General features: G+C 40.3%; 2 protein-coding genes across 11 annotated transcripts in view; one reads left to right on the forward strand and one right to left on the reverse strand.

Annotated features, from left to right (window-relative positions):
* ZNF410 (zinc finger protein 410) overlaps window positions 1-20,709 on the forward strand; it is a 24,096-nt gene extending 3,387 nt beyond the window's left edge. For 2 of the 6 annotated variants that reach the window (XM_010583687.1, XM_010583686.1), the window contains 9 exons: window positions 1,117-1,315; window positions 11,995-12,130; window positions 12,424-12,657; window positions 12,943-13,134; window positions 14,209-14,392; window positions 15,215-15,396; window positions 18,159-18,248; window positions 19,386-19,511; window positions 20,070-20,709. In XM_010583687.1, the coding sequence (XP_010581989.1) occupies window positions 1,283-1,315; window positions 11,995-12,130; window positions 12,424-12,657; window positions 12,943-13,134; window positions 14,209-14,392; window positions 15,215-15,396; window positions 18,159-18,248; window positions 19,386-19,511; window positions 20,070-20,254 (1,362 nt within the window). In that variant the 5' untranslated portion in view covers window positions 1,117-1,282 and the 3' untranslated portion in view covers window positions 20,255-20,709. The other 4 variants (XM_010583688.1, XM_010583689.1, XM_010583691.1 and 1 more) reach the window with 4 other exon arrangements.
* FAM161B (family with sequence similarity 161, member B) overlaps window positions 7,970-25,008 on the reverse strand; it is a 22,888-nt gene continuing 5,849 nt past the window's right edge. For 3 of the 5 annotated variants that reach the window (XM_010583682.1, XM_010583683.1, XM_010583681.1), the window contains 2 exons: window positions 23,501-23,631; window positions 7,970-8,722 (listed from right to left, as the gene is read on the reverse strand). In XM_010583682.1, coding sequence (XP_010581984.1) covers window positions 8,503-8,722; window positions 23,501-23,631 — 351 coding nt within the window. In that variant the 3' untranslated portion in view covers window positions 7,970-8,502. Of the gene's footprint in view, window positions 8,723-21,219; window positions 23,257-23,500; window positions 23,632-25,008 lie in introns of those variants that run through there. The other 2 variants (XR_775403.1, XM_010583685.1) reach the window with 2 other exon arrangements.

Genomic DNA, 25,008 nt, shown 5'->3' on the forward strand with positions numbered 1-25,008 from the left:
GCGGTGGGGGAGGGGCGGCGCACCTGCCCCGCGTGGGGGAGGGGCGCGGCCCTGGCCGGGCCTAGGCCCTCCGCCCTGCCCCGTGGCGCCGGGGTCTCCCTCTCTGCCCTCCCCCGCCACGGCTCGGGCCGGTGTCCGCCAGGCTGCCCCCCGTGCCCTCCCGGCCGAGGCGTGGGCAGCCGGGCCTGGCAGCTCCGGCTCCCGTCGCCGTGGGTCGCTCGGGGCCCGCCCTCCCGGGTGCGGGCTGAAAGGGGGCAGCGGACGAACGAGCGGGGGTATTTCCCAGCCCTGGCTTGCGTGCGTCGGTCTGAGTTACTCTGCTTTCACTGTGCTTATTACCTTGTGCCTTCGCGGCAGAAGGTGAGGCTCCTGTGTGGAGGATCTTGTGCCGCTCCGCTTGCTGTCAGGAGTGCTAGAGGAAGGCTTTTAGGTTCTCTTTTTAGCCGATCCAGTATTCTCATTATTTTTTAATATATTCAGTAGATTCGTAATCGTGATGGGAGGGCGGGAAGAACTGTACGTAGTTCACTTTCTTCTCCCATCGCTAGTCTGGAGTGCTTTCCCTGTAGGCAAAAATAGATACAAACTAGTTCTCATTTTCCCTTGAAGCCCAAAGAAGAAACATTCTATGGGTATTTGTGAAATAACTTCTAACCTACCTGTGTTCATCAAGATATTTCACATAATCAGAAACATAACATCTTAACAGGCAGGAAAAGCAGAGGTTTCCTGGTGACGGATTGTTTGTATGAGGTTGCTTTTCATCAACAATTTGGATAATTCCAGTGTTTGGCAGGCTAGGAGTTCAGTCTCCTTGTCTCTTGCAGGCTCTATGTGATTTTCAGTTGATCCTGTCAGTTTCCAGGACAAACAATTCAATTTTCCATTGAAAACAAGCTATTGCAAAGAAAATGTGGTAAATAGCCTTTGAAAATTAATTTCACAGCCTTAGGATGTTATTTTGCTGACTCAGTGACAACAGAAATGCAGGAAAATGAGTTTTCCCAGTACTTCAAAGTGTATTTTACAGTTACATGCAACATCTGCTCACTTCTTTTTGCTTTGCTCTCGTTTTTTCGTTCCTATCTCTTTATATTTCCTTTTTTGTTGTTTTAGGTTAAATTGAATATTTGCGCAACACAGCTTCTTGCAGAAGGACCACCATACTGTTTTACACTTAGGAAAATATGAGAATAAGCAGGGAGCGTTGTTCTCTCTGAACTAAAAAAAAAAAAATCTGTGCCTTGCTGAGGACAGCTGCAGGAATCGGACACTTGAATCAATGTTATCGGATGAGTTAGAATCCAAACCTGAGGTGAGCAATTATGAACTGGGTTTGGTTCCCAGGAACATTTATGGGCAACACTTAGGAAAAGTTCAATGAGTTTACTCAGTTTGCTGCTTACATATTAATTCTCAAAGTGTTTTCAGTGGCAATTTCTAATGCTTCCATGTTTTGATTTGAATGGTAAAAGATTAAAGAATATTGCAGGGTTTTTTCCCCTCCTTTCAAGTGTCAGCCAATACTCTTGCCTGTTCTCAGGTTACTTTCTTTTTTTCACTATTATAATGTTCTTTCTGTTACAAGAATAAAATAAATTACTGTATTGACTACTTCTTTCCCTCAAACCAAATTGACTTTACTCGGTTTTGGGGAGTCTGGATTATTCTATTAGCATGAGCCAGTTCTGTTTTTTAAGCTACTCATGTTTCCATTAAGCAGTTGGCAGAAGTGGTAGGCAGCAGCACTCAGGGGATCCTGGTTGCTCAGTGTGAGGCTGCTGGACTGTTCCCAGGTTCAGCTGGTAGCACAGCTGATCATGAATTGCAGTGATGTATGTGTGTGCACACAGTGCACGCACAGCTGGCCACAAACAGATTAACACATACACAGGTAAAGTACTGTTAAGAGGTAAGCACAAACAGCATGAACGACACTAAAGTTTGTTAGTGGACTATATCTATACCCTCGTCACTCAACTCTCGTGCATACTCACATTTACAGATGGCTCTGGCAGGCCTAAAGCCTTTCTGGTATCTGTGCCCAGACCCAGGGCTTTCTAGCCAGTTTCTGGCTGGAATCTTGTGTTTTTCCAGACCATGGTTGCCTAATCCTTACACATTAGTCAACCAGAAGTTCACCAGCAGTGTACTCACTTGTGGGTAGAATGTTTAAGAATATGTTCAGTGAGTAGATAGAAGGGACTGCAGTGATCAGACACAGCAGCGTACTGACAGCAGCTAGCAAACATATGATTAGAGTCTCTTCTCTCCCTCCTGCCATGGCTCTTTCTCCACTTACCCACCTCGATTCCTTCTTTGATCCTCCTCCTAAACATTGCATAATAAGTTTTACAGATCCTGCAGTCCCTGTTACATCAGATAATAAGTTTGGTCTTTCCTATGAGACCCATTCAGATAACCCAAGACAATTTTGCTTTCTTACTGGTTACAAAAGTTCTGGTTGAGCCTCTTCAAGGTTTTACTTCAGCAGTGGCCCACTGATCAGTGTCTGAGGAGTTCTGGTCTTTGTTACTCTTACCCGTAATTTGCTAGATACAACAGTCTGCAGTTTGTTATATTCAAGACAATTGTACCAGCGGGTTCAATTTATTACCTTTCCTGTTTCTTACCTTTGTCTTTTAGGCTGAATAGCCATTAGCCAGCTATCTGTACATTCCCCCCACTTAAAAGTGCAAAGGACTGTATCACTTTGTGTGCTTGCTTTTCTGGTTCTCAGCTTTACCTCATCAGAAGGTTAAGGTCCTAGAGCAGAGGACTTAGTACTGCTATGAAGTAGCTTTTGGAGAAGTTTGCAAATTTAAATTGAATTGTTTTTATTGAGTCTTCTGTTTCTATCCCTTTTCAGTCCATATGCAGGTATCTTAAACTGGTACTTTAAAGAGAATGGTGGTAATTTGTCTCAGCCCAGTTGAAGTGGTAAGGTATTTGTTTCTTAACAGAGCAGCCAAAGCCCTTCCACAATCACACTATTCAGGAGAAGCAGCTGCAAATTTGTAGTAGCCCTGTAGTCAGCATAGGCTGCAAGGAATTCCTTTCTCTTGCCTTGTGGTTGATATCTCATAACTTCTACCAATTTTTCTCCCAGTTCTGAATGATAACATGGAGGACTTTGTTACTTCAGTCTGTGAGTGGGTGGATTTCTGACAGCCAAGGACCAGGATAGTTGGAATGCTTGTTCCTTTGTTCCTTAAATAGGAGCTGTAAGTGGGCCTTGTCTTTTCTGGACTTGAGTAAGATATTTGTTAATTAGGCATGTTTACATAATAGTCCTATTTCCCCATTAGCAGAGTTGCATTTCCTTCTCAGTAAGCCCAGAACAGAGTAGTCCATGCTACAGTAGGAACAGGCCTCATGCATGAAAGCTACAGTGGTTGCAGAGGGCATCCTTTCCATAGATACTGTCTTCTAAACCATTTTCCTCAATCTTGATCAAGGCTATTGTATACTACACATTGGGATTCATTTGCATTGTGGATTACCAGATCCATACACACACTCCTGGTTCTGATTGCGAAAGCTGAGTGTTAAGTTAGTGCTATTTTCTACTTCTTTGATGTGAAAATGGTAGATACCCTTTTTACACCTTTCCCAAATAGCAGTTCAAGTATGTCTGAAAGTCAGTCATCATTTTAGATCCCCTGGTGAGCCATGGCACCATAATTCTTAGAGCCACAGATGTTCTTTCATACCTACCATGTGAGAAAGGTATTAATTAGGAGCTAACTGTGTTTGTGTAACATCTAGATAATATTAATCAAAGCACTATGGATGGATTGTATAAGCTTCTTTGCTACTGGTTTTATCCCTAAAGAAGCCACCAACGTGCAAATAAAAGTTTAATACTTGAGCAGAGGTGAATCCTCCTTTTATAGGAAGTTACAAAGTTGCTTTGAGAGGGTTTGTAGGAGCAGTTGGATCTGCTTTTTCTTCTGAACTCCCTGCCCCCAAAGCTGTATTACCTACATTCCTCAGGGTACTGATAAGATCTGCATTTTGCATGCTTTAAGCCTTCAGAGTGATTTGTTACAGCTGCAAATATTTTCAGCCACCTCCACCACACTGGTCCATTGCAGGGTGCTTTCTGCTGCCGGGGCTAGCTCTAGCACAACCAAGTGAACTACAGCTCCGGTCTACAAATTGAATTGGCTATTGAAAAGGGGGTGGAGGGGAGGTATTTTACCCTCTTTTTTCTGTCCTCATGAGTGCCTCACAAGGAGAGACTGTTGTGAATGAATTAATTCCCCAGAGGCTGTATGGGAGGAGGTCTCCCACTTTCTAGCTAAGAGCCTTCTGCCCTCCACACCCTTCAGCTCCAACCCCTCCTTTCTCCTCCACCCTTCCCCCTCTGCTAAATGTTCTTTTGACCTCTTTATTTTGTAGTGGTTCACTGGTTAAATATAGAACAGAAACCAGAAACCGTATCGATTAAAAACATGGTCCCTGCTGATCTGTGAGTATAGTCTAGCTCTCCAGCTGTCCAGTGGGAGGATAGATCTGAATGTTAGTACTGGAGAACCTTCCTCCCCTGTCCCTCCCAGCCACCCCCACCTCAAACAAAGCAACTGCCTGACACTTGGCTTTTGAATCATCTGATGGAGGAGGTATGTTAATGGGACACAAACTTCAACTCGATCCATACCAGACGGCCATATTTTCATTTGTTTCTGTAGTGCCTTTTTTTTTTTTTAATTTGAAGGGAACTCTAGGAGGGGTTCCCAGTTCTTTAAACAGATTTTTCCTTGTTTGTTCCCCACACAGCCCCTCCAGTCAGGGACATTATCCGAGCTCCTGGGTAACACAAGCATTCTGCACTGCTTGTGGTGATAGACCCTGGGATCATCCTGTCCAACCATTTCCTGTTGACTAGCAGGGATGACAATTACTTGTTTAGTGAGAAGAGGCAAGAAATAGTTTACATTTTAATACATACACTGTCTACAATACTTAGAGGATTTTCAGAGTTATGTGGTGTTTCATCAGAAGGAGTAAGAGGAGGGTATGTTCAAGAAGGTGGTATGACAGAGAAAAAAAAAAAATTATTCATAGCAAGATGTAGCTGAACTTTGCTCATTTTGTCCCTCCAAGGTTTATAGATTCTCTCTGTATGACTCACATCTGGCCCATAAAGTTTGAATCTCTTAAGTCGAGGATGTCCTTTTGCAATTAATCAATATCAAAATTTATTCCAAATTCCAAGGGATATCTTGGCTATAGAGTAAAGCCACCTCATACCTCTTATCATTCTTTTTGTGTTCTCTTAATATTCTGTACATTCAGTTTCCCTAACTATTCCTATTCAGGTGTCCCAAGATGTTCTGTCTGCTTGGTTGCAAATTCTAGCACTTTGGCCATATTTGTAGAAGAATCAGTCCCCTCTTTACGTAGAGATTCTATAGTCACCATCTCAGGAATACGTACAGCCCATCTGGATCCTGTTTGTGGTGTCAGATATTATGTGGTTATGAGATCTGATGAACTGTAGAGTCCAGGAGATTCCTCCCCTCCTGGTCCTTCAGAGAAGAGACCACTGGACTGTTCCCAGGTACACACAGAAGTGAGGCTGAGCCCGAACTGCAAATATGTACCCACGCACACATAGACAGTACAGACGTGTGGCTGTAAACACTAACTCATGGCAGGACAGTACTTTTTCAGGCACCCACAAACACTAATGGCATTCACATGAAACAGGAAGATCACAAATGGCCTGATCCTGTTCCTAATCATCAGGTTACCAGGCCTGAAATTTGCTAGCATATCACAGACATGCCCTCACTCAGCTGACATGCATACTCACAGTCATGCATCTGTCCAGTCTCTGCCAAACCTCCAGTCCCTCCAGTATCCATCTCCAGGCCCTGGGCTTTTTAATCCAGCCTCTGGCCAGGATCTTGGGTTTCCAGATTGTGGTTTCCTCCCGTTGACAGGCTAGTCCAACATGAAGTTAACTAGATTAATGTACTCGGAAACTATTTGGGAGCAAACAGCATTTGAGAAGATGATGGGATACAGTGATGAGGCAGAGCAGCATACTGACCTGCAGCCTGCTAATGTGGTCTACCCATATTACCCCCACCCCCTTCCTGTTCCCCATAGTTGTTCCTCTGCTACCCACCTTGATCCCTCCCTTTCCCTGCCTTTGATCCTTCCCCTAAACATCCATAAATTTTTCACATTCCCACAGCCTCCTCTTAAGACATCTTAGTAATAAGTTTTATGTGGTCCCAGAGTTCCCCCCATATCCCATAAGAAGTTTGCTTTTGCCTACAAGATGTGTTCTCATTGTCCTAAAAGCAGATTTGTTTACCCAGTGTGCAAGCCAATAACACACAAGAGTCAAGGTATTTTCAAATTAATTTTGTTGATGCACACGAATGGTTGCCTGTCTCAAGACAGCACACCTTAGTCTCAAAAATTCCCACATTTATATACTCAAGTAATATATTCATTATTATTTTCCTTAACGATTGGTTCTTTCTTCTTTGCCTCTCATGTAAACTAGTGCACAGACTCTGTCTTCTTCCTTCATTGTCTTCTTTTGAGTAGGTGCTTAATGAGTCAGTGGTCGCGATCTCCCCCTGTAGGAATTACCTTTTACCTACTTACTCTGTCTTGGCAGTTCCAAGCAGTTCTTCAAGGTTTGTTGAGCAGACCACAATCCATTATCTTTTCTGACATAAGCATTCTACCTAGCTACAAAGCCCCATTGTCTAATAGTTTATTCCTAAACCCTAGATTATGTCTAGTTATTGTTTCCCTATTTTAAATATTAACTGATGGGGTAGGGGAGCACTGTACACAGGACTTTAGCAGCCTCTCTGGTTATTTCAGTCATATTATACATATTAATTGATAACATTCTGGTAATCCATGATAATATTGTTCCTATTTCTTACAAAGTTTCTGGTTGAATTTCTTCAAGGTCACACTCAAGTCACTCCTGTAGCAGCCCATCCATCAGTGTCCCAGGAGTTCTGGTCTTTGTTATTCCCTCTTATCTGCAGTTTGTTGGAGTTTATGTATCTGCACGTTTAATTTATCACCTCTCCTGTGCCTAGTCTGTCTTTTATGCTGAACAGCTAATTACCAGATACCCTTACAATTTCCTATTTGCTTTCAGCTGCAAAACCAAATTAAAAGAAACTTAAGAAAGCATGGCACAGTGTTTGTAGTGAGTTTCCACCCATATTCCAGTTGCTGTAGTTGTCACAAAGGTATTAAATGATTTTGAACAGGAAGGTTTATGAAGGTACTTAGCTGTCAAGATATATCTGTGACATGAAGATTTCTATTTTCTCTTAAATATTTGATGTAGAGTTGGTGATTGTTTTGCTTTAGTTTTGGGTTTTTTGGTTGGGGTTTTTTATTCCGAATTTTAATAACAAGCATGATTTGCGTCCTTTTGTTTACTTCTGCTTTTTTTGCCCCCTTTTAATTCTCTGTACTAGCTTGTTATTACTTTACAAAGAAAATTAAAAGGATATTTTTTCTACTGAGCATCTGTTTGTGGCTGCTGCATTTTACTTTTCCCTAGTGGCTTAATGTTGCTGTGTGGAAGTGGAAGGTTTCAAGCAAAGCTTTCCTATTATAGGAGGAAAGTTTTATCTAAGGCTTTCTGTATAAAAATAGAAGAGTCCATAAAAAACGTGTTTCATGGTGGAGTAGGCAGCAGTAGGGATATGAACAGCTTTTAAATGAAAGACAATCCAGTAATTTAGAACCATCTTGCTGTTCGCATTTTTTTAGTCCCAACTTCTTTCTTCTGGTTGCCTTGCTCTGTTATTCCTAAGTCTCTTCTCTCTTTACCTCTCTTTCTCCTTTTCTTTTTTTAATCTTAAATTAGAATGCATGGCCTCGGGGGAAGGACTGTCTCTTCCTGGCTATGTATTTTTTTGACAACATAAAAATAGTTCCCTCTTCTGACTGGGGCCTTTGGATAATCTTATACCTAAGAGGAAAAAGTGCTAACCTTTCAAACTGCAGTCTGGCTTGTGGCCTAGTTCAAGTGGCATATTGCCATCCAAATGACTTCAAGACTTAATTTTTACCCTCATAATTGTCAGTGATGACAAGCTGCTCCCGAGGGTGAGCTGGAAGCTAAGGGTGATCCCAGCCCAGGCAGTGTTCTCACTGACCAGGGCACAATACTGCAGCACCTGAGCATGGCAGGCAGAGATGGGTGCTGGAAACAGGGTCCATTCACAGCCCTGGACAAGGCAAAGTGATGAACCAGGTCCATGGTCTATCCAGAGAGTCCAGTCAGGAGTAGCAGGAGATGGGGCTGGAGACACTGATGCAGTAATAGTCTGTGGTCCATCCAGGAGACAGGGCTTGAGACAGGTAAACCTACAAGACAGCTCAGGAAAGGACTAGAGAGCATAGGTTGAACTTAAATGGAGCCCCTGGTGTTAAATGGAGCCCCTGGGCAGAGCGTGTGGGTGGGGGCCCCAGGTGAGACCACTCAGGGCAATTAAGGCTTCAGGGCTCTGACAGCAGTAACTCTGAGGTAAAACTGTTTGAGGAAGCATCAGTATTTCCAGTGTTTTCATGAGAGGCGATAAGCATAGAGAAATCGGAGCCCAAACTATTAAGTTTTCTTTGCAGTTTCTTTGATTTAATGAACTTCGTCCTGATGTAGGAGAGGCTCAGAAGGCTGGTATCTGCTATAGAGATAATTTGGAATTGTGTGCCAGTAGTTCTGAAAATTAAATACTAAGACAATCACAACATACAAAATAAGAATCAAATTATTAGTGACTGTTGGCTTTTAATCACAAATATACCATGGGCATATCATGCTTTTTTACTCTGTTTCTTTTGACACTGATGAACCATCTCACTGGACAGACAACTTCGCCTGGGCTCTGCGTGAATGCATGCTAAAATATGTCACAATGAGGGTGTTGCCGAAAAACTCGGAATAAAGAACTTATCAACACCAATTTAGTGTAGATAAGCAGACACTTCTTTATTGACGGCTGGGTGCGCGGGTGAGTCCTCTCACAAACCACGCACACCTGAACACCAAAATCATACGCCTTATATTAAACTTACTCATTCATTAGATTTCTGAGAAATGTTATGCATATTCATTAGATTTCTGGGAAGTTCTTAGCATATGTAAATGTCCTTTACGCAGGCGCAGTGAAGGTCTCTGGTGGTCTTCAGAAGCCCTCTGGTGGTCTTCCATAGTCTTCCTCACTTTGTCCGATAGTTGACCTCTCTTATGTGATTCTGCACAGTACGATTTTCGCCATCATGTATTAGATTTACATAAAAGTACATTCAATGTTAATTCTTGAATTTACCGTCTCTAGTGATTGGCCCTCAGTCACACACACCATCTTATCAATATTCTTATACTAAAACAATCATTGGTTAATCTCACTTAACTCTACTGATTGGAATCCTCGTTAATTAGATCGAAGTAAATCTTTACCAAAGCTTCCGTGGTTAACTGATTTCAGACAATACTCGAATTCTTATAGTTACACATAATACATTTTCTTAAGTTCCTAAGTTCCTATTAATTTGAAATTCTGACATCTGTTATCTAAGTTCTAAATGTTCCTACTAGATGATTTTAACCAATTCCTCCGGCCTTGGTACAGGGCTATACAGGGGATTTCACAGCAGCTGTTAGTTGTTGGTTAAATGTATAGAATGCAATATATAATTTTGCTAAAATATTTCTTATAGTTCCATATTCCTATTAAAATTAAATATGATTAATTCTAACTAATAACAAACCAGTAACAAGGGTAGTAGCTTTTTAATAACTGTCTTGTACAGTTTCCTTCTAAATGCTAAAGATAAAGGAAGTCTGTTGCATATAGTTGTTTGCTAGACAGCAGCAGAATGCAGGATCTTTATGTCAAGGAGTTTCCTAGAGATAAGGAATAGTGACTTGAGTTTTTGGTGTATTGTTATTTTCCATATTTCTTTCATCTGTGTTTTTCAAAATATTTCGAGAATGTGAGTATTGGAGTAAGTCTGTTTGACAGAACTTATAGCCAAATAAATAGATCCTCTATTTGGTTTTTGAGGGGCATTTTCTCTGAAATGTGGAGTATGTCTAGGTTTCTTACAACTGACCCCTTTCAGTCTTTATGGTCTCCAGTAGTTTAATTCCACACAGGGGAGGGATTTGAAACTGTGTTTGTTAAAAAAACTTGTGGAGTTCACAGAAGAATTAGTTCAGTCCATTGCAAAAGCTGGGCTGTGTTATCTTGTAGCTCCCAGCAGTGCTTCCTTTGTTAAATCAGAATATTTTAGTATGGACTGCTATGGCACTGGTAATGGAAAAAAAAGAGAGTCTCATTTCTGTGTCTATGCCTTGGAGGTAAACAGGAGTCCAGTATTATACCCAGTAGTCTGACAAAAGCTTGGGATGTTGTCAGGGGAACAGAATGAGTAAACAAGGCACATGCTTTGCTACCCTGAACTTGGTTAAGTATGGGAAGACTTTCAGGGGTGAGGAAAGGCATTTATCTGACTTCCAGTTCCTTTTCAAATGTCAAGTTCCTTTTTTATAACTCAAGATTTTTAGGAGTTAGCCAGAAGTAATTTTTGCATTGCTGGAGCTGACTGATGTTAAGGATAGCTAAATCTGCTGGACTGAATGACCTGGGCATCTCTCACCTCCTAGGCCCATTAAGATGAGGGCTGCTCCCTATTTCTGATCTTAGGTCCAGCCAATAGTGAGGTTTAGTACAATTTTCAAATAGGTGCACACACACACACTGTGCAGATGTGACTGACGCCAAACAGATTAATGCAGATAGAACGCTTGTAGCTTTGCCCACATAAACACAGGCAGCGCAAAGTGCCTGATTCTGTTGCTGCCTAGAGAAAATCTTAATGGGTTTCTCCAGGATATGTCCCTACACTTCTCATTCTGCTTGCCAACTAGTCTGGCTTGGTGTTCACTAGCATATGGCACACACACACTCTAGAGATTGGGATCACACAGGAAATAGTTAGGAATGGAGTTTAATAAGAAGACAGGACAGACTGCGATGGTTAGGCTGTGCTAGACAACTGAATCGACTAACTTCCTGCTTATATGTAATGAACCTCTTTTATGCTCTGCTCTTCGTTTTCCTGTGTTTGTTCTGCCCTGTTCCACCTTGATCCCTTCCTTTTCCTGCCTTTGGAACACACATAATTAGTCCTGTACAATCCCCCCAATCTCTTGTTCAGTCCCAAAGTCCTCCGCAGGGAATGCATCCCAGTATAAATCCTATACCTCTTTATGCAATAGTCCCCCTTATTTTGCATAGGATTCTGGAGAAGACTTCTTCTGTTGCATCCCCTTAGTGGGTGGGTTTCACACTAAGGACAATGGCTTTAATTGTCCATCTGCGATGGTTTTAGGAGTAGCTGATTTGGATGGATAAGGCTGGCTGTGTTCTCCCCCTTGTCATCCCAGCCTTATTCCTCTGATCATTATCTGCCTATTTTGAATAGCCATTAGCTAGACATCTTTGCAACTAGTCTTTTGCTTGCTTTTTTATTTTAAAAAGGCCAACTTTCAGTTAAGTATTTAAAGACAATGGTTTAGAAAAAGATCTGTACCATTAGAGCATAGTAAAATATCAAGTGGTAAAAGATGAGTTAAAAAGGAATATATGCCTTAAAACACAGCATATATTGATAAAATTTATCTTGGTAAAAGATAATTAAAAAGGAATATAGCCTAAGTAGCCTTCAGAGTGGTCTGCAACGATCCAGAGCTGTTTATTGTATGTTAAAGAAATGAGAATTTTATAGGTACTTCAAAGATGACAAATACAAACAAATCCTTCTTTGTCATTAATGTAAATTGAAAAGCTTCCATTTACTTTGATGTGTATTCATGGGATTATATTCAGTGTCTCCTACAAGACAGTAGGGGGTAATGGACTGGGTTTAGTACCTTTTTAAATAGTTTGTGCTGCCCTTGACCTAATCTTCAGTATCTTTTTTCAGCTGCTGGTTCAGTTTGTTCAGAATACTTCTATTCCACTGGGGCAAGGGCTGGTGGAATCAGAACCAAAAGACATCACCTGTCTTTCTCTCCTTCCTGTTACTGAGACCTCAGAATGCAACAGACTCATGTTGCCAGGTAAAATCTATGCAGCAGATCTTTGCGAGCATGCCCTTAATACAGCGGTCTTTACTGCGCCACGGTGGCCCACTGCCTCTTGCTGATAAGGCATTCCAGGGGGTGGAGGAGAAAGTTCAGAAGGGTGACTGAAATTTTCCCATTTAACAGTGCAGTCTGACTAGTTAGAGAATTCCTTCCTCCTCCAATCTCTCTCAAGTTCTAGTTTTTTCCTCAAAAAATAACTTTATAGGTATCTTTTAGTCGTAGTGTATTTATACTTTCATTTACTCTTGTTTCCCTTTCTTCACTAGATGATGAAAGAGATCTCACTCCGCCAAGTCACACTAATTCTTCCAAAGATGTTTCTTCATCTGCTGTCTTGAGAAGTCTCCAGGTAAATGTGGGCCCTGATGGAGAGGAAACAAGGGCACAGAATGTACAGAAACCATCTGACCTTCTGTCAACTCCAGAGACTTCCAGTTTATTGCAAGACCTCCAGCCCAGTGACAGCACTTCATTTATTCTTCTCAACCTAACACGAGCAGGTAATTCTCCTTCTGTTTGTCTGACTGGATATGTCTCACAGCAGAATGCAGGAGTACAACTCTGTCCCTGCTGCTTATGAGGGGAAAGATCATGAAATTTGCTGGGCATTATTAGGTATTTCAGGTGCATTTAATTATCAGCAGCTTTCTACAATGTAGAGGTCAGTGAAGACTTTTTCAGTGCAGCTATTGCATCTATGCCATCAACACTAGCCTCTGGGAAACAAAAGAAATTTGCCTCTGTTACATTATCCGTCTGTTTCATGAAGTTGTCTTCTTTTCTAGGGCTGGGGTCTCCAGCAGAGCACTTGGTGTTTGTTCAAGATGAAGCAGAAGATTCTGGGAATGACTTTCTCTCTCATGATAGCACAGACAGCAGTACCCCATGGTTCCTACGAGTGCAAGAATTGGCCCATGACAGTTTAATTGCTGCCACTCGGGCACAGCTCGCTAAGAATGCCAAAGCAAGCAATAATGGTAGGAAATCCCCTGATTCTGTCTCGAAAGTTGAATGTTCCATATAAGGCCCCTAGTTTCAGCTTGTTTCTTCCTCTATTTCATTCTCTCTTGCTTTTAATCTGTTCTGACATCTTCAAATCATCAGTGACAGAATTATACAGAACAACCATGTATTTTTTCTGCAGTATAAATAGGCCCTCAGTTTTTCTCAAGGAATGAACTCTCAGTGGAGCCAGCAGTTCCATTGTAGTCTGCCTGGTACATGTAAAGAGTATCTTCTTTCTGACTGCAGCTGCTTGTATTTCAACTTTCATTTTCACTTTCAAGTGTCTTATTTTTAATGTATACTGTAATTCATACTTTCTCCTTAGCTCCACTGGGTTTGGAGATGAGCTTTCTGGAGAGTACATAATTGGATTTAGTCACATGCTTTGTGACTTAATTATTTTAATAAATAGTTGCAAACAAATGCAATGTCTCTTTTTTTTAGCTAAGGTGTTTTTAAAGAGTTATCCTACCTAATACTTAAAATTGGTTGGTTGATATTGATATAGAGACCATTTTTACAATTTTTGATGCATTGGCTTTCTATTCTTCTTAGAATCATAGAATCATTTAGGTTGGAAAAGACCTTCAAGATCGTCGAGTCCAACCATCCTCCATGCCCACTAAACCATGTTCTGGAGTACCCTGTCTACTCGCTTTTTGAATACCTCCAGGGATGGTGACTCAACCACTTCCCTGGGCAGCCTATTCCAATGTCTGACAACCCTCTCAGTAAAGAAATTTTTCCTAATATCTAACCTAAATCTCCCTTGCCGCAACTGAGGCCATTTCCTCTCATCCTTTCTTGTGATAAGCCTTATCTGGTAGCAGCTGATCGGATACAGATAGCTTGTTGGGAATAGTCTATGGGCCTGGTAAGGTTTGCAAATTGGTGTCTGATCCCTGTTATGGGCTAGGCAGCAGCATGTAAGGCATGGTAAACAATTAGTAGCCAGGCACATACCTGCTTTACAGTCCTGTATCATATATGATGCTGTTTTTATCTATTAAATTTGACATATTATAGTAATCTGTATCTTTTTTTAGATCTTGGTGTACTTTTTCTTCCAGGTGAAAATGTTCATCTTTGCTCAGGAGATGGGCAGCCGAAAGACTCTAGCCCCATTCCTCATTTATCTCGTGTGGAAAGGAAGCTGAAATGCACAGTTGAGGGCTGTGATCGGACATTTGTGTGGCCAGCTCACTTCAAGTATCACCTGAAAACACACCGGTGAGCAGAATAAAGCTATATGTTGTCATGACTTTGAAAAACTGTGCTCTCTATTTGTGATAGTGTTAGTTTTTGGCATTGACAAGCTGTGAAAACCTGGTATTACTCTTTGAAATACTAGGCCTGTTGCTTGCTTTAGGTCATTTATGTTGAAACACTTTGACCAGATTTAAATTATTTTTGCAGATCCTTGTTAGTGTTTGGTTTAGAATATTTGTATTTTAACAGGTGCTCAGTAAAGAGCATCACCATCACTTCTGTGGTATAGTGAACATTAGAACTTTTAGGATGCTATCATATTTTTACATGCCCTTGAACAAAGTTGCTTGCTCTAACAAATGACTGTATTCTTATTTAGCTAAGAAATTGGCAGTCTCTAAGGTAAATTTTAGATGAAGCTTAAAAACTGGGAAGGACTCCAATACACATGAGCCCATCATCTTGCCCTGAGACAGGGCCAGCAGTAATTGCATATGTTATATGTACACATACAGTCATTTTTTATCCTCCAGTGACTGAAATTCCACAATGTTCCTATATAATCTGTTGCACTGCTTTACTAAATCATTCTGGGTAGAGAATAGGCAAGGTAGTATGATGAAAAGATATTACCTGAACAAATTCTTCCAGTGGACCACCCAGACTCTAGTTCCTTAGGACTAATTTAGGTCACTCACTTTGGTTGAGTCTCTCCATTTTCTGATATAATTAATTTTGGTTTAAACATTTCTGCTTTTTATTTAATTAAAAAAAGAAGTCAAGTGTTCCTGAAAAATACATTGCAGTAGCTGGTAATGAAGCAGCTATTTTGATGCTTTCCAGGAATGACCGCTCCTTCACCTGCCCAGCAGAAGGCTGTGGAAAAAGTTTCTACGTCCTGCAGAGGCTGAAGGTGCACATGAGAACTCACAACGGTGAAAAACCCTTTGTGTGCACAGAGCTGGGCTGTGGGAAACAGTTCACGACAGCTGGAAATCTGAAGAACCACCTACGAATTCACACTGGTGTGTTTTAGACCTCACCTATTTGTGGTGTGCAGAGGTGGGGTCTTTACTGAGGAATAAACCACTTCCTCCTCCGTCCTCAAACTTTTGACAATATTATGTTGTTTATCTCTACCCTTCATTAATGTCCCTTTTCTGTCAATTCACATGGATTTATAGGTCAAATTAATCAACTGCTTACCCCCTTTACTATCCTGTATAATTTCACAGGTGTTTCACCCTTCAAATATTATATGATGATGCTGTACTCTGCTCAGACCTGTGCTCTGAAGATTCCCTTCACCCCTCAAGTTGTTTGACGGAGGGAGGGGTGTATGCTGTTTTGCAGAGAGACTAGACTGTTCCCAAGGAAATAGTTAGTGAACATGACTGCTGTAATTGTTTTTTATAAAGAAGGTATTTTAAACTCCTGAAAGGCACAATAGCTTAGATAGTTCTCCAGTGTGGAGTCCTGGTGGACACAGTCGTAGCTGTACTAACATCTGGCTGAATCTGACTAGTTTATGTTACCTATGCTGCTTGTAGAATGACTACATTTGGGAAATTTAGGGAAATGAGGAATACAGTGGAATGAGTAGCAAAAATATAGTAGCAAAGTCTAGTAGAAAAAGGCAATAATTAGAAGACAGCATTTTGGCATACAAACTGCTCTGTCTGTGCTAATGCTAATTCGGGATGTTACCATATGCTGGAGCCTATGTACTCTTAACTCATGCTCAGCTTTTTATATTAAATAAAACAAGAACCTTTATTTCATATTGCTGTATTTTATACATGGTTTGTTTATGCTGTCTCCTCTGGAGAATCGATCCTGCCTTGTCAATATTTTTAGAAGTTGGTGTACCAGCCGAAGTCTTGACAACTGCATAAAGTGCTTTAGATGGTTTTATCCTAGAAAGTTGTTTGAGAGAGGCACACAAGTTACTGCTGAAATGATCAGCAATTTAATAGTTAGCAGAGTTCATAGTGAATATGCTGGTGGTTTTGTTTGGTTGTTTTTTTAAGCCTCAGGGTTATCACACCACTTAAACAAATGGCCCAGTTCAAGCCTCTCAGAATATTGTTAGAGACTGCCTGATGGCCTAGGAAGGTAGCATTGTATTACAGTTGGTTAACATTTCAAAATAACCTTGACAACTGTGAGAGCACAAGGCCTCTCTAGTAAAATGAAATCGCAGATTATGTGGGCCGCCAGCAGCTGTTTATGCCTTCTGCCTTGCTTAAACATTACCGTATGGTATGTAGTTTGTAGATACACATGGAGAAAGGTTGCTATTTTAAAGAATTTGCAGTCTAGCTAGAACACACGGTTTGGGGGCAGATGTTGGGATGTAGAAGTTATATATACCGATAATAAAATTTCGTATGTGTAGTAACAGCAGCCACAGTTTTTTCAGTTTTCTTTTGCACGTAAAGCTCCCAGCCAAGGTACAGATAAAGTTAATAGGCCCAGTTGACACATGCACAATCCTCCATGATAGAGTGAGTGTACTGCAACCAACAGAGTAGTAGCTTCTGGAGGAGTAAATAATAATTTTCTTAACTGCAAATTGATAATGTGCAATTAAGAGTTTGACTAGACGAAAGGTGTTACATAACTGCAGGTGTAACTAGATCTAAGGTTTCTCATAGATGGAACTGTGTGCTGTTATTTTTGTCAATGGTAGTTTTTCTTCCTTCTTTCCAAGTTTTAAAATTTATAACAAGCCAGAAGGTACAATCAGTGTTTGAGAATCTGCTACGTATTTCAGCTTTGTAACACTAATCAGAACATGCTGTGTTGATCCTTTTTGCTCAGATCTGTTGAATGCTATAGTAGATAAGAAGCTGAGAAACGAACTGTAGAGAGAGGATTTCTAAAGGCAAAATCACAGTAGAAACAACTTTAAAACCAAGTTTACTGTGAAAGAACTACGTCTATGTTAGACAATAAAATAGCTAAAATAGCTTGCTTAATCTCCTGTGGACTTGCTGTTACTCTGATACAGTAGTCTAGTTAAAGACTTGAAATCATAGTGTTAAACATGGTATATGGAGTTCTTTAGTGGGATGTTGCAGGCAAAAGTTACCTCTAGTTTTATGTAACGCTTTTTTAAGAGAGTGTTTAGAACAGATTAATTATATTGCATTGCATTAGTGTAGTCACCTCCCAATTTATCATCATCTATCTAGGCCAATACAAAAATAGCTGTGTAGATATATAAAAATAACAAATTCCAGCTTATGAGAACAAATTGTGCCTTGAATTACTGTTCCTCCACACATAAATATAAATGACTGACACATCTCTAGTGGGATTTTGGCAAGTTCAGCCTGATCTGAAATAAAGTATAGAATCTGATATGGAGGGATTTTTGGCACTGAGAGGCAGAAAGGGAACAGGATCCTGGGAGTGTGTGAAGCAGGGAGCTGGTTGTTAAGAACCGCATATAGAAGATAGATCATAGTCCAGGTACTTTTATATTACTCTTCTGGTATTTATATACTTGGAAGATCTATTTAGAAACAGTGGACCCTTGCTTTGCTTTCAATGAATGATGATCTAAGAATATTTCAGAAAGAATGCCAGTGTTTCCTCTTGAAAGCTGATGAAGATAATGCTTTAAAAGCATTAGAAAGCATATGTGTAATTTCTATTGAACTTTGTTGCGTGTAAGGCCAAAAGGGAGAATGGGGTAGAGATCTCCAGGCTGTTCTCCTGGACTTGAACAATCAGATCAAGTTGTGATCCCAAAATCTAAAAACTTACTTTTCCCTTGTAGGGGAAAAACCCTTTCTGTGTGAGGCACAGGGATGTGGTCGCTCCTTTGCCGAGTACTCCAGCCTTCGGAAACATTTGGTTGTCCACTCAGGTAAGAGTCTTCATCTGACATTCTGTGACCTATCTGAGAAAATGTCTTTGTTGTAGGTCTTTGATTTGATTTCCTTAAGAAAAATCCCCTAGTTTCTACAGGACTTCTGGTCATAGTGTTTCATGACTTCCTTTGTGGTGCCTGTAGCCTGTACACTTTAATCTTTCTGTTGTTTCTAAATTTTATGTTTCTAAATTCAAATTACATTTTTTAAATTTAGTTTTTAAATTGTTTCTAAAATGTCATGAAGCTGGATATCTGTTTCATAGCTACCATTTTCTTATTTAAAAGAGAGAATCTAGGACCTCTATGTATTAATCAAAGCCATTCACATCTGAAATCTCTCATGAGTGGGTTTCTGCCATAGGTAGGGTTTTCCTTTATTTTTTAATACTACATACTTGTAATTGGACAAAGCATTAGATGGAAATGTATTTCACAAGTGATTCAAAGCTTCTGCCTTCTGTTCGGACTAATCTATCCTAAATATCATCAGCATATGATGAATATGGCATGTCTGGGGAAGGGGAGATTTTATTGGGGTAGTAACTTTTGGGACTATGGGAGTTCTCCACGCTTCTTCTTTCCTGTCTCCTTGGCTTCCATGCTATTGAGCTTACACGTATGGACATCATACTTGTTGTATTGTGAAAATGATAAACTGCTCTGTAAAACAGAAATCCTTTCACAGTGACAAGTCATCATCCAGTCTCTGCTCAGTAATGTAAACCAGATGCTGCAATTTGTTGTGTGATGGCAGGAGATAGCTTCCTTGCCTCTGCTTCCTTGCTTTTGGTTATTTTATTCTAGGCATGGGACATCAAACATTTCCATGTCACTGAGTAAGAGATTCCAAGTAACTTGTTCCCTCTCATAAATCAGACTTGAAGACTTTATGTTACTCTTCAGACTTGAGTTTTCCAACAGCTGGCAATACTGATATATGAAACTCTTCTGTTCTAGAAGCTTGTTGCTCTCCAGGAAGCAGAAGTATTTCTCATTTGTTTTTTTCACTGATAATTAGCACCAGTGCTGTCAACAGCCATTTCAAAACAGTATTATTGGTTTCTTGGTTGATGAGGTCTTTATTCCCAATTTTTTAATTCTTGGGATATTTTTCCCCCCTTCAACTCCAAGGAGTGAAGCCCCATCAGTGCCAAATTTGTGGGAAGACGTTTTCCCAGAGTGGTAGCAGAAATGTGCACATGAGGAAACACCACTCCCGAATTGGAACAGCTGGCAGCAGAGAGCGAGAACAGACAGGTAAGGAAGGGAGGGCACTCTCTGTGGGGGAGAAGTGCAGGAAAGAATTAGTGGATGGTCAGAGAGAAGGGACGATGTTTTTCCTGAAAATATGAGACCACAAGCCAGTAAGGAACAAAAGATAGTTCCTCTTGGAGATGAGGATGGATTGCTCACCCTCCTCTTGTAGAATAGAAGACAAAGGTGTATTTCTGTATTGTGGTCAAGGGGCAGATAGGTTTATTGTTTTCAGAATTAACGTGAATCTAGTATCTTTTTTTTTACATGAAATCTGTGCCCTTTGTTATGTATTCTTGTTGTAAGCAGCCTGGGTTTTTATGCAATGTGAATTATTTAAAGAGAAAGCCAAGCCAGCATGAGATCCCACTATACTAAGGCTCAAAACAATAAGTATAGGAGTTACCATCCATTGGAGCGCAAGATGCCCAGAGAGTAGGAACGGATCAAGTAGGTATCTAGGGAAGATGTCTATGTGACTTGAAGGGGGCAGGGATTGTATCTTATATTGCAGTATCATTACATCGTGAGAATTTTATTTTACCCCTTTTTTCACAATAGAGTCACTGATGGGCAGCAGTTTGCTGGAAGAATCTACAGTGCATAGTAAGAATCTCATCTCCATGAACTCTCAGCCCAGCCTTGGCGTCGAGTCTCTGCACCTGCCAGACACTGAGTCTATTATTGGAGTAGAGGAGGGTGAGACCAGCTGCTCTTTTTTCCGCCCTCTTATATGTGGTGACTGAAGTGGGATCGATCATTCCTCCTAGAGGCTCACCATACTGCAGTGGGATGAGTGAACGTTGCTTTAACTGTGCACAGAGCGGGTGGGTAGATGGAGAATGAATCATAAAACTGGAGTTGGAGAAGACCTACTGGACCAAGTTTCTCTCTTGCAGAGCTTAAAAGGTGAAGTCTGCTGCTTAGGTGTCATTTAGCCCATGTCATGAAACGCCATTTCAAAACTGTTCATGCAGTCCATTCTCCTAAAGCCTAAAGTGTTTGTTTTGCTGGAGCACCTAGGAGCCCCAGTTAAGGACCCGGACCTCATTGTGCTAGGCACTGTAAAAACATTCGGTATCTTGACCAACAGGCCTTCCTTCCATCCTTTACCTTCAGAGACTATATTCTAATACATCTCACTGTCAGAAGCTGACTTACTATCTGAAATAAATGTACTACTTGATATCATTTAATTACATTTGCTGTGTTCTTTTCCTGCTTTCCCCAGTCACTTTTTCCTCCAAAATTTGTTTGGTATATCAAGCCCTTTAAATGAGTCTACCATGTAGATGTTTTGAATTTTTGTTAAAGACTTTCTTCAGAATTGGCATTGTTAAGAATGCAGAGTTTTGCTAAGATACTATGCGTCTGTAATAGCTCCTATGTGAAGAGAATGCTTTGAGTTTATATTGCTCCCTAGCTGAATGTAAAGGTAGTGCTGCTGTCGGTAAAGGTACTGTAATTTGGAGGTTCTTGCAGGAGCTCCACCAGGTACCTGTGAATCAGGATCTGATGTGGTTTGGCTACCATCTCATCAGCTGATGGGAGACGCTCCAGTGAGATGTCTTCTTTACTACAGTATTTTTATAGGTTAGCTAAACAGGCTGTAATTCTTTTAACTAAAAATAACAAATTTTTTTCATAAACTGCAAAAATCCAGAACAAAAGTTGAAATTCTTTACTTCCATACCATTTTTGGGATACGTTAAGAGATTACAAATCTCTTTTAGGATTACAGAAGTGTAATCCTACTTTCAGAAAAACACTTTGTTTGGCAGAAAGGTGCTAGTGAGTTTCAGTTACTTAGTCTGATGCTTTTACTTTCCTCACCATTTCAGCAATTTCTGTTTAGGGACCAATATTAAGACTTCGATTTATCTGTTACTGTATTCATGCATGTCACCTTAGTATTTGTTAAAGGAATATGGCATAACATCCTATATTAATTTAAAGTCAAGCCTTTGTTCCTCCTTTCTTAAGCTTTTCCTTTACACTTCACATACTTGGAATTTTTTTTTTTTCTAGCATCATCAAGTATTACTATGGAAATTAGCAACCAATTTTAGTAAATAACCCTTAAAATGTATGTTTTAAAATTTCACTTCCAGTGCTCCAGATATATCCATACAAGCCCAATGGGCTTTAGACCACAGACCTCGGGCATGGAAGAAATCTTCTTTCCTTCTTCTTTCAATGTGACAAGGCATGGTGACAATATGATTACATTACTGCTTTTCTCCAGGGGATACAGGAGAAAGAAGAGCCTTTGTGTGTCCTGCACAATTAAACTTACATAGAAACTGGCACACTGATAACAGCCTTCCTTGAACCCTCCCATGTGCTTAAGTGTTTTCTCAGTGTGGAGATTGAGTCGGTAAGGAGGACTGCTGCAGCCCAATGCATTCAGCTATGTATTGATCTCTGTGGAAGTGTAATAGAGCAGCCTAAAACCACAGGGCCATAAATTCCTGGATCTGGTACTTATGATTAAAAATGTCATTATCTCAGTTTTATATCTTTATCTAATGTGGTAGCTCTTAACAGGTACTGTATTTCTGATTTGATGATGAGGTTTTGTTGTTACAGTGTAAGGAGAAATGGATTGAGGTGACACAGGTGAAAAGAGACACAGCAGCTATTTAAAAAGTGAGGAAAAGATGATTGATAAAGAAATTGGACGATGCAGAAACATGATAGCGATTTAAAAATTTTTTAATCTCACAGTGCTTTGATGTCATAATTCTCAGAAAACATTCCAGGTGGTAAGGGTTTGTATTTTTTAGATTGTTGTTACTGTCAGGTAAAGGAAAACCACTAATGTGTGAACTATACCATTCAAGATGCGCCAGGCATTTGAGTGCAACATGCTGACAGGTAACACCTAATATTTCTTCCACCAAAGTCCATCTTTGATATCACAGCAATAGTAGAATTAGGATAACAGCAATCCAAAGCAATGCATTGTTTAATTACAACCCTCTTCATAATTTCAGTTGTTTTTCAGGCCAAATTAATGACCTAAATTGGTAAGATGTTAAAACAGTTTCAAATAATGAAATACGGGAGATTTTTTAATATAGAAAGACTATTGCTTCTTCCTAATGGGAGGAAGGAGCAGAGCTGGGAATGAACGAATGAAGAGTTGACACCAGAGAAGGACTTCTCTGAGTCTTCTCCCAAGGTAGGTCAAATTCTGCTCTTTGTTTTTTTAGAAATACCTTGTTTAAAAGCATTCTACCACATGTTAAACCAAGGTTTAACACACTGAAAGGTATTCTCCCCTTTCTGTGTGCTTCTGTGGCATGAATGCAAGGAGCTAACAGAGAGGATGCACCTCTTCAGTCTTTCATGCCTACTTTTATCCGAAGATAGTGCTTCAACCTTTTTAACTTGTTTTGTTGCCCATTAAAGAAAGGGAAATGGCTGACATGAGGAACACTTGTGAACACTAAGGGAGGCTGCAGGGTTTGCTGGGTTGGACAAGACATGCTCTAAACAACAGCTGGTCTTTTTTTCCTTTACTAAGTTCTTACATCTCACTTAACCCAGAGCAATTCTTAAGTGTCAGCCTAAACCATAAAGTTCCTGAGGATTAATGTGGAGAATCTTGAATTAAATAATCAAGAGATGATCAATAGATTCTTCTGCTAGATCTTATGTTGCCATTTCCTTTCCGCTCTGTTCCTCTTGAGGTTCTCCTTCCTGTACAGTACAGTTGTCCTTTTCACCCTGAGGCTTGAGTGCTCTGCTGAAACAGTGACTGTCTAATACTGGAAATGGTTTGCAGTGCTTACTTGCTGCTTTGCCCCATGCATAAGAAATACAGTGCAGTCATAGGAGTTAAGATAGAGGAGCCATGATTCTTAATAAGAGGAGTGAAGTTGATTTAATTTTGCCTACACTAGATAATACAAACTGGAACACTTTCATGAACAAGGAAAATACTTTTAGTCAAAAGCAAAAGAGCTGTATTGCATTGTTTTTATTACCTGTGAACATCAGATTCTTCGTCCAGCAAGTCAGTGGCATCTTTCCCTTTTTTCCTTACAAATTCTTCGCTTAGCCCAACCTGCTGGAGGGTGTGTCTGTAGCGACGCTCTGCTCCTTGACGAGCATCGTGCTATGAAATCAAAACTTAAAACAGTAAGCATATAGAACTGGGGCTTCCCCATAACAGTTAAGTTGTTTTAAAGTTCATGGCTGACACTCCTAATGAGAATGAGAGCAAAGCCCCTGTCCGACATTTTTGTCATCCATCCAGTACAGTACCAAACCCAAATACTAGGACAACGTTTTGCATTTCTCAAGGCCAGAGCTCACCTTTTCCTGCTTCTGTTCTTTTTTTTCTTCCTTATTCTGTTCTGCTTCTACAGCATTCCAGTCTTACCAGACTAGCATACTCGTGTCTGAGCCCTGACTGACACTCAAACTGAGAACATGTGCAAAAAAGGGTTGTGAGAAATTCTGTAAACATGTCTGCTTGTAATTTGTAAGTACTAACAACAAGTGGAGTTCAATAAATGGAGAGCACCTGTGAAATAGCTTCCTATCAGCTCATCTTCATGAAACTGAAAACCAAGCATCCTTGATCCTATATCCCCATTGCCTCCAAATAAACCTTGCTAATTAATATAGTCTGAGATGACAGTTTTCTAGAGGGATTGACCAGTTCCTAAAGATTAAGGTGTTCTATATGGTAGGACAGAAGTCTTATCTCAACATGAGTGAATGCTATCAATACTGGTGAATCCTTATCAGCCTGGCAAACAGGAATGTTACCAATATTTATCATACAAATGTGTTCTCTGCCTCCATTAACACTCATCTGAACAGAAAGTCTGACCCAGGAGGGTACTTTCTGTTGAGAAATCTTAAATCAGCATATTGTCAATGTATTGTCACTATGTCTCTAACCAGATACCATCCCTGCAAGGAGACAGAACTGAAAGAGAAAACCCAGGGAAAAAAGATACTTTATAGAGAGTAAAGATTGCATCTACACCTCAAGTGCAATACAGATTTGCAGCTGTGATGGATGAGATGTGCTGAACACATCCCCAGGTAGCAGAGCTTGCAGATGATATAAGTGACATAACTGTCATTAATGTTTTTCTAGTAGCACTAGAGGTACAAAGAAAAAGTGCTCAACTGGAGAGGGTTTTAAGAAAAAAAAGGTTAAAATTTCTGCACTATAGGCTATGGTATTCAGGTGCAGAATAGGTATTCATATAATTTCTGGTGTGATAAGGCCTTGATTTTGATCAGACTATATATTTTGATTGCAATATATACTAGGGACTGGAAAGCTCTACAACCAAGACTGAGTGTTTTTTCAACTGGTGGGAAGGAATTTAAATTACACTTGGGTGGCCCTTCCATGTGTTATTTTGAGTGTAGTCAAGAGACTATGCAACCATTTGCACCTTCTTATCTGTGAATTGACTTGAGACTAGATTTCTTCATGCCTGTCTTAAATGAAAGACAATGTATCCTGTCA

Source organism: Haliaeetus leucocephalus, unplaced genomic scaffold (assembly GCF_000737465.1).
Source record: "Haliaeetus leucocephalus isolate CR32 unplaced genomic scaffold, Haliaeetus_leucocephalus-4.0 Scaffold932, whole genome shotgun sequence".
Taxonomy (NCBI): domain Eukaryota; kingdom Metazoa; phylum Chordata; class Aves; order Accipitriformes; family Accipitridae; genus Haliaeetus; species Haliaeetus leucocephalus.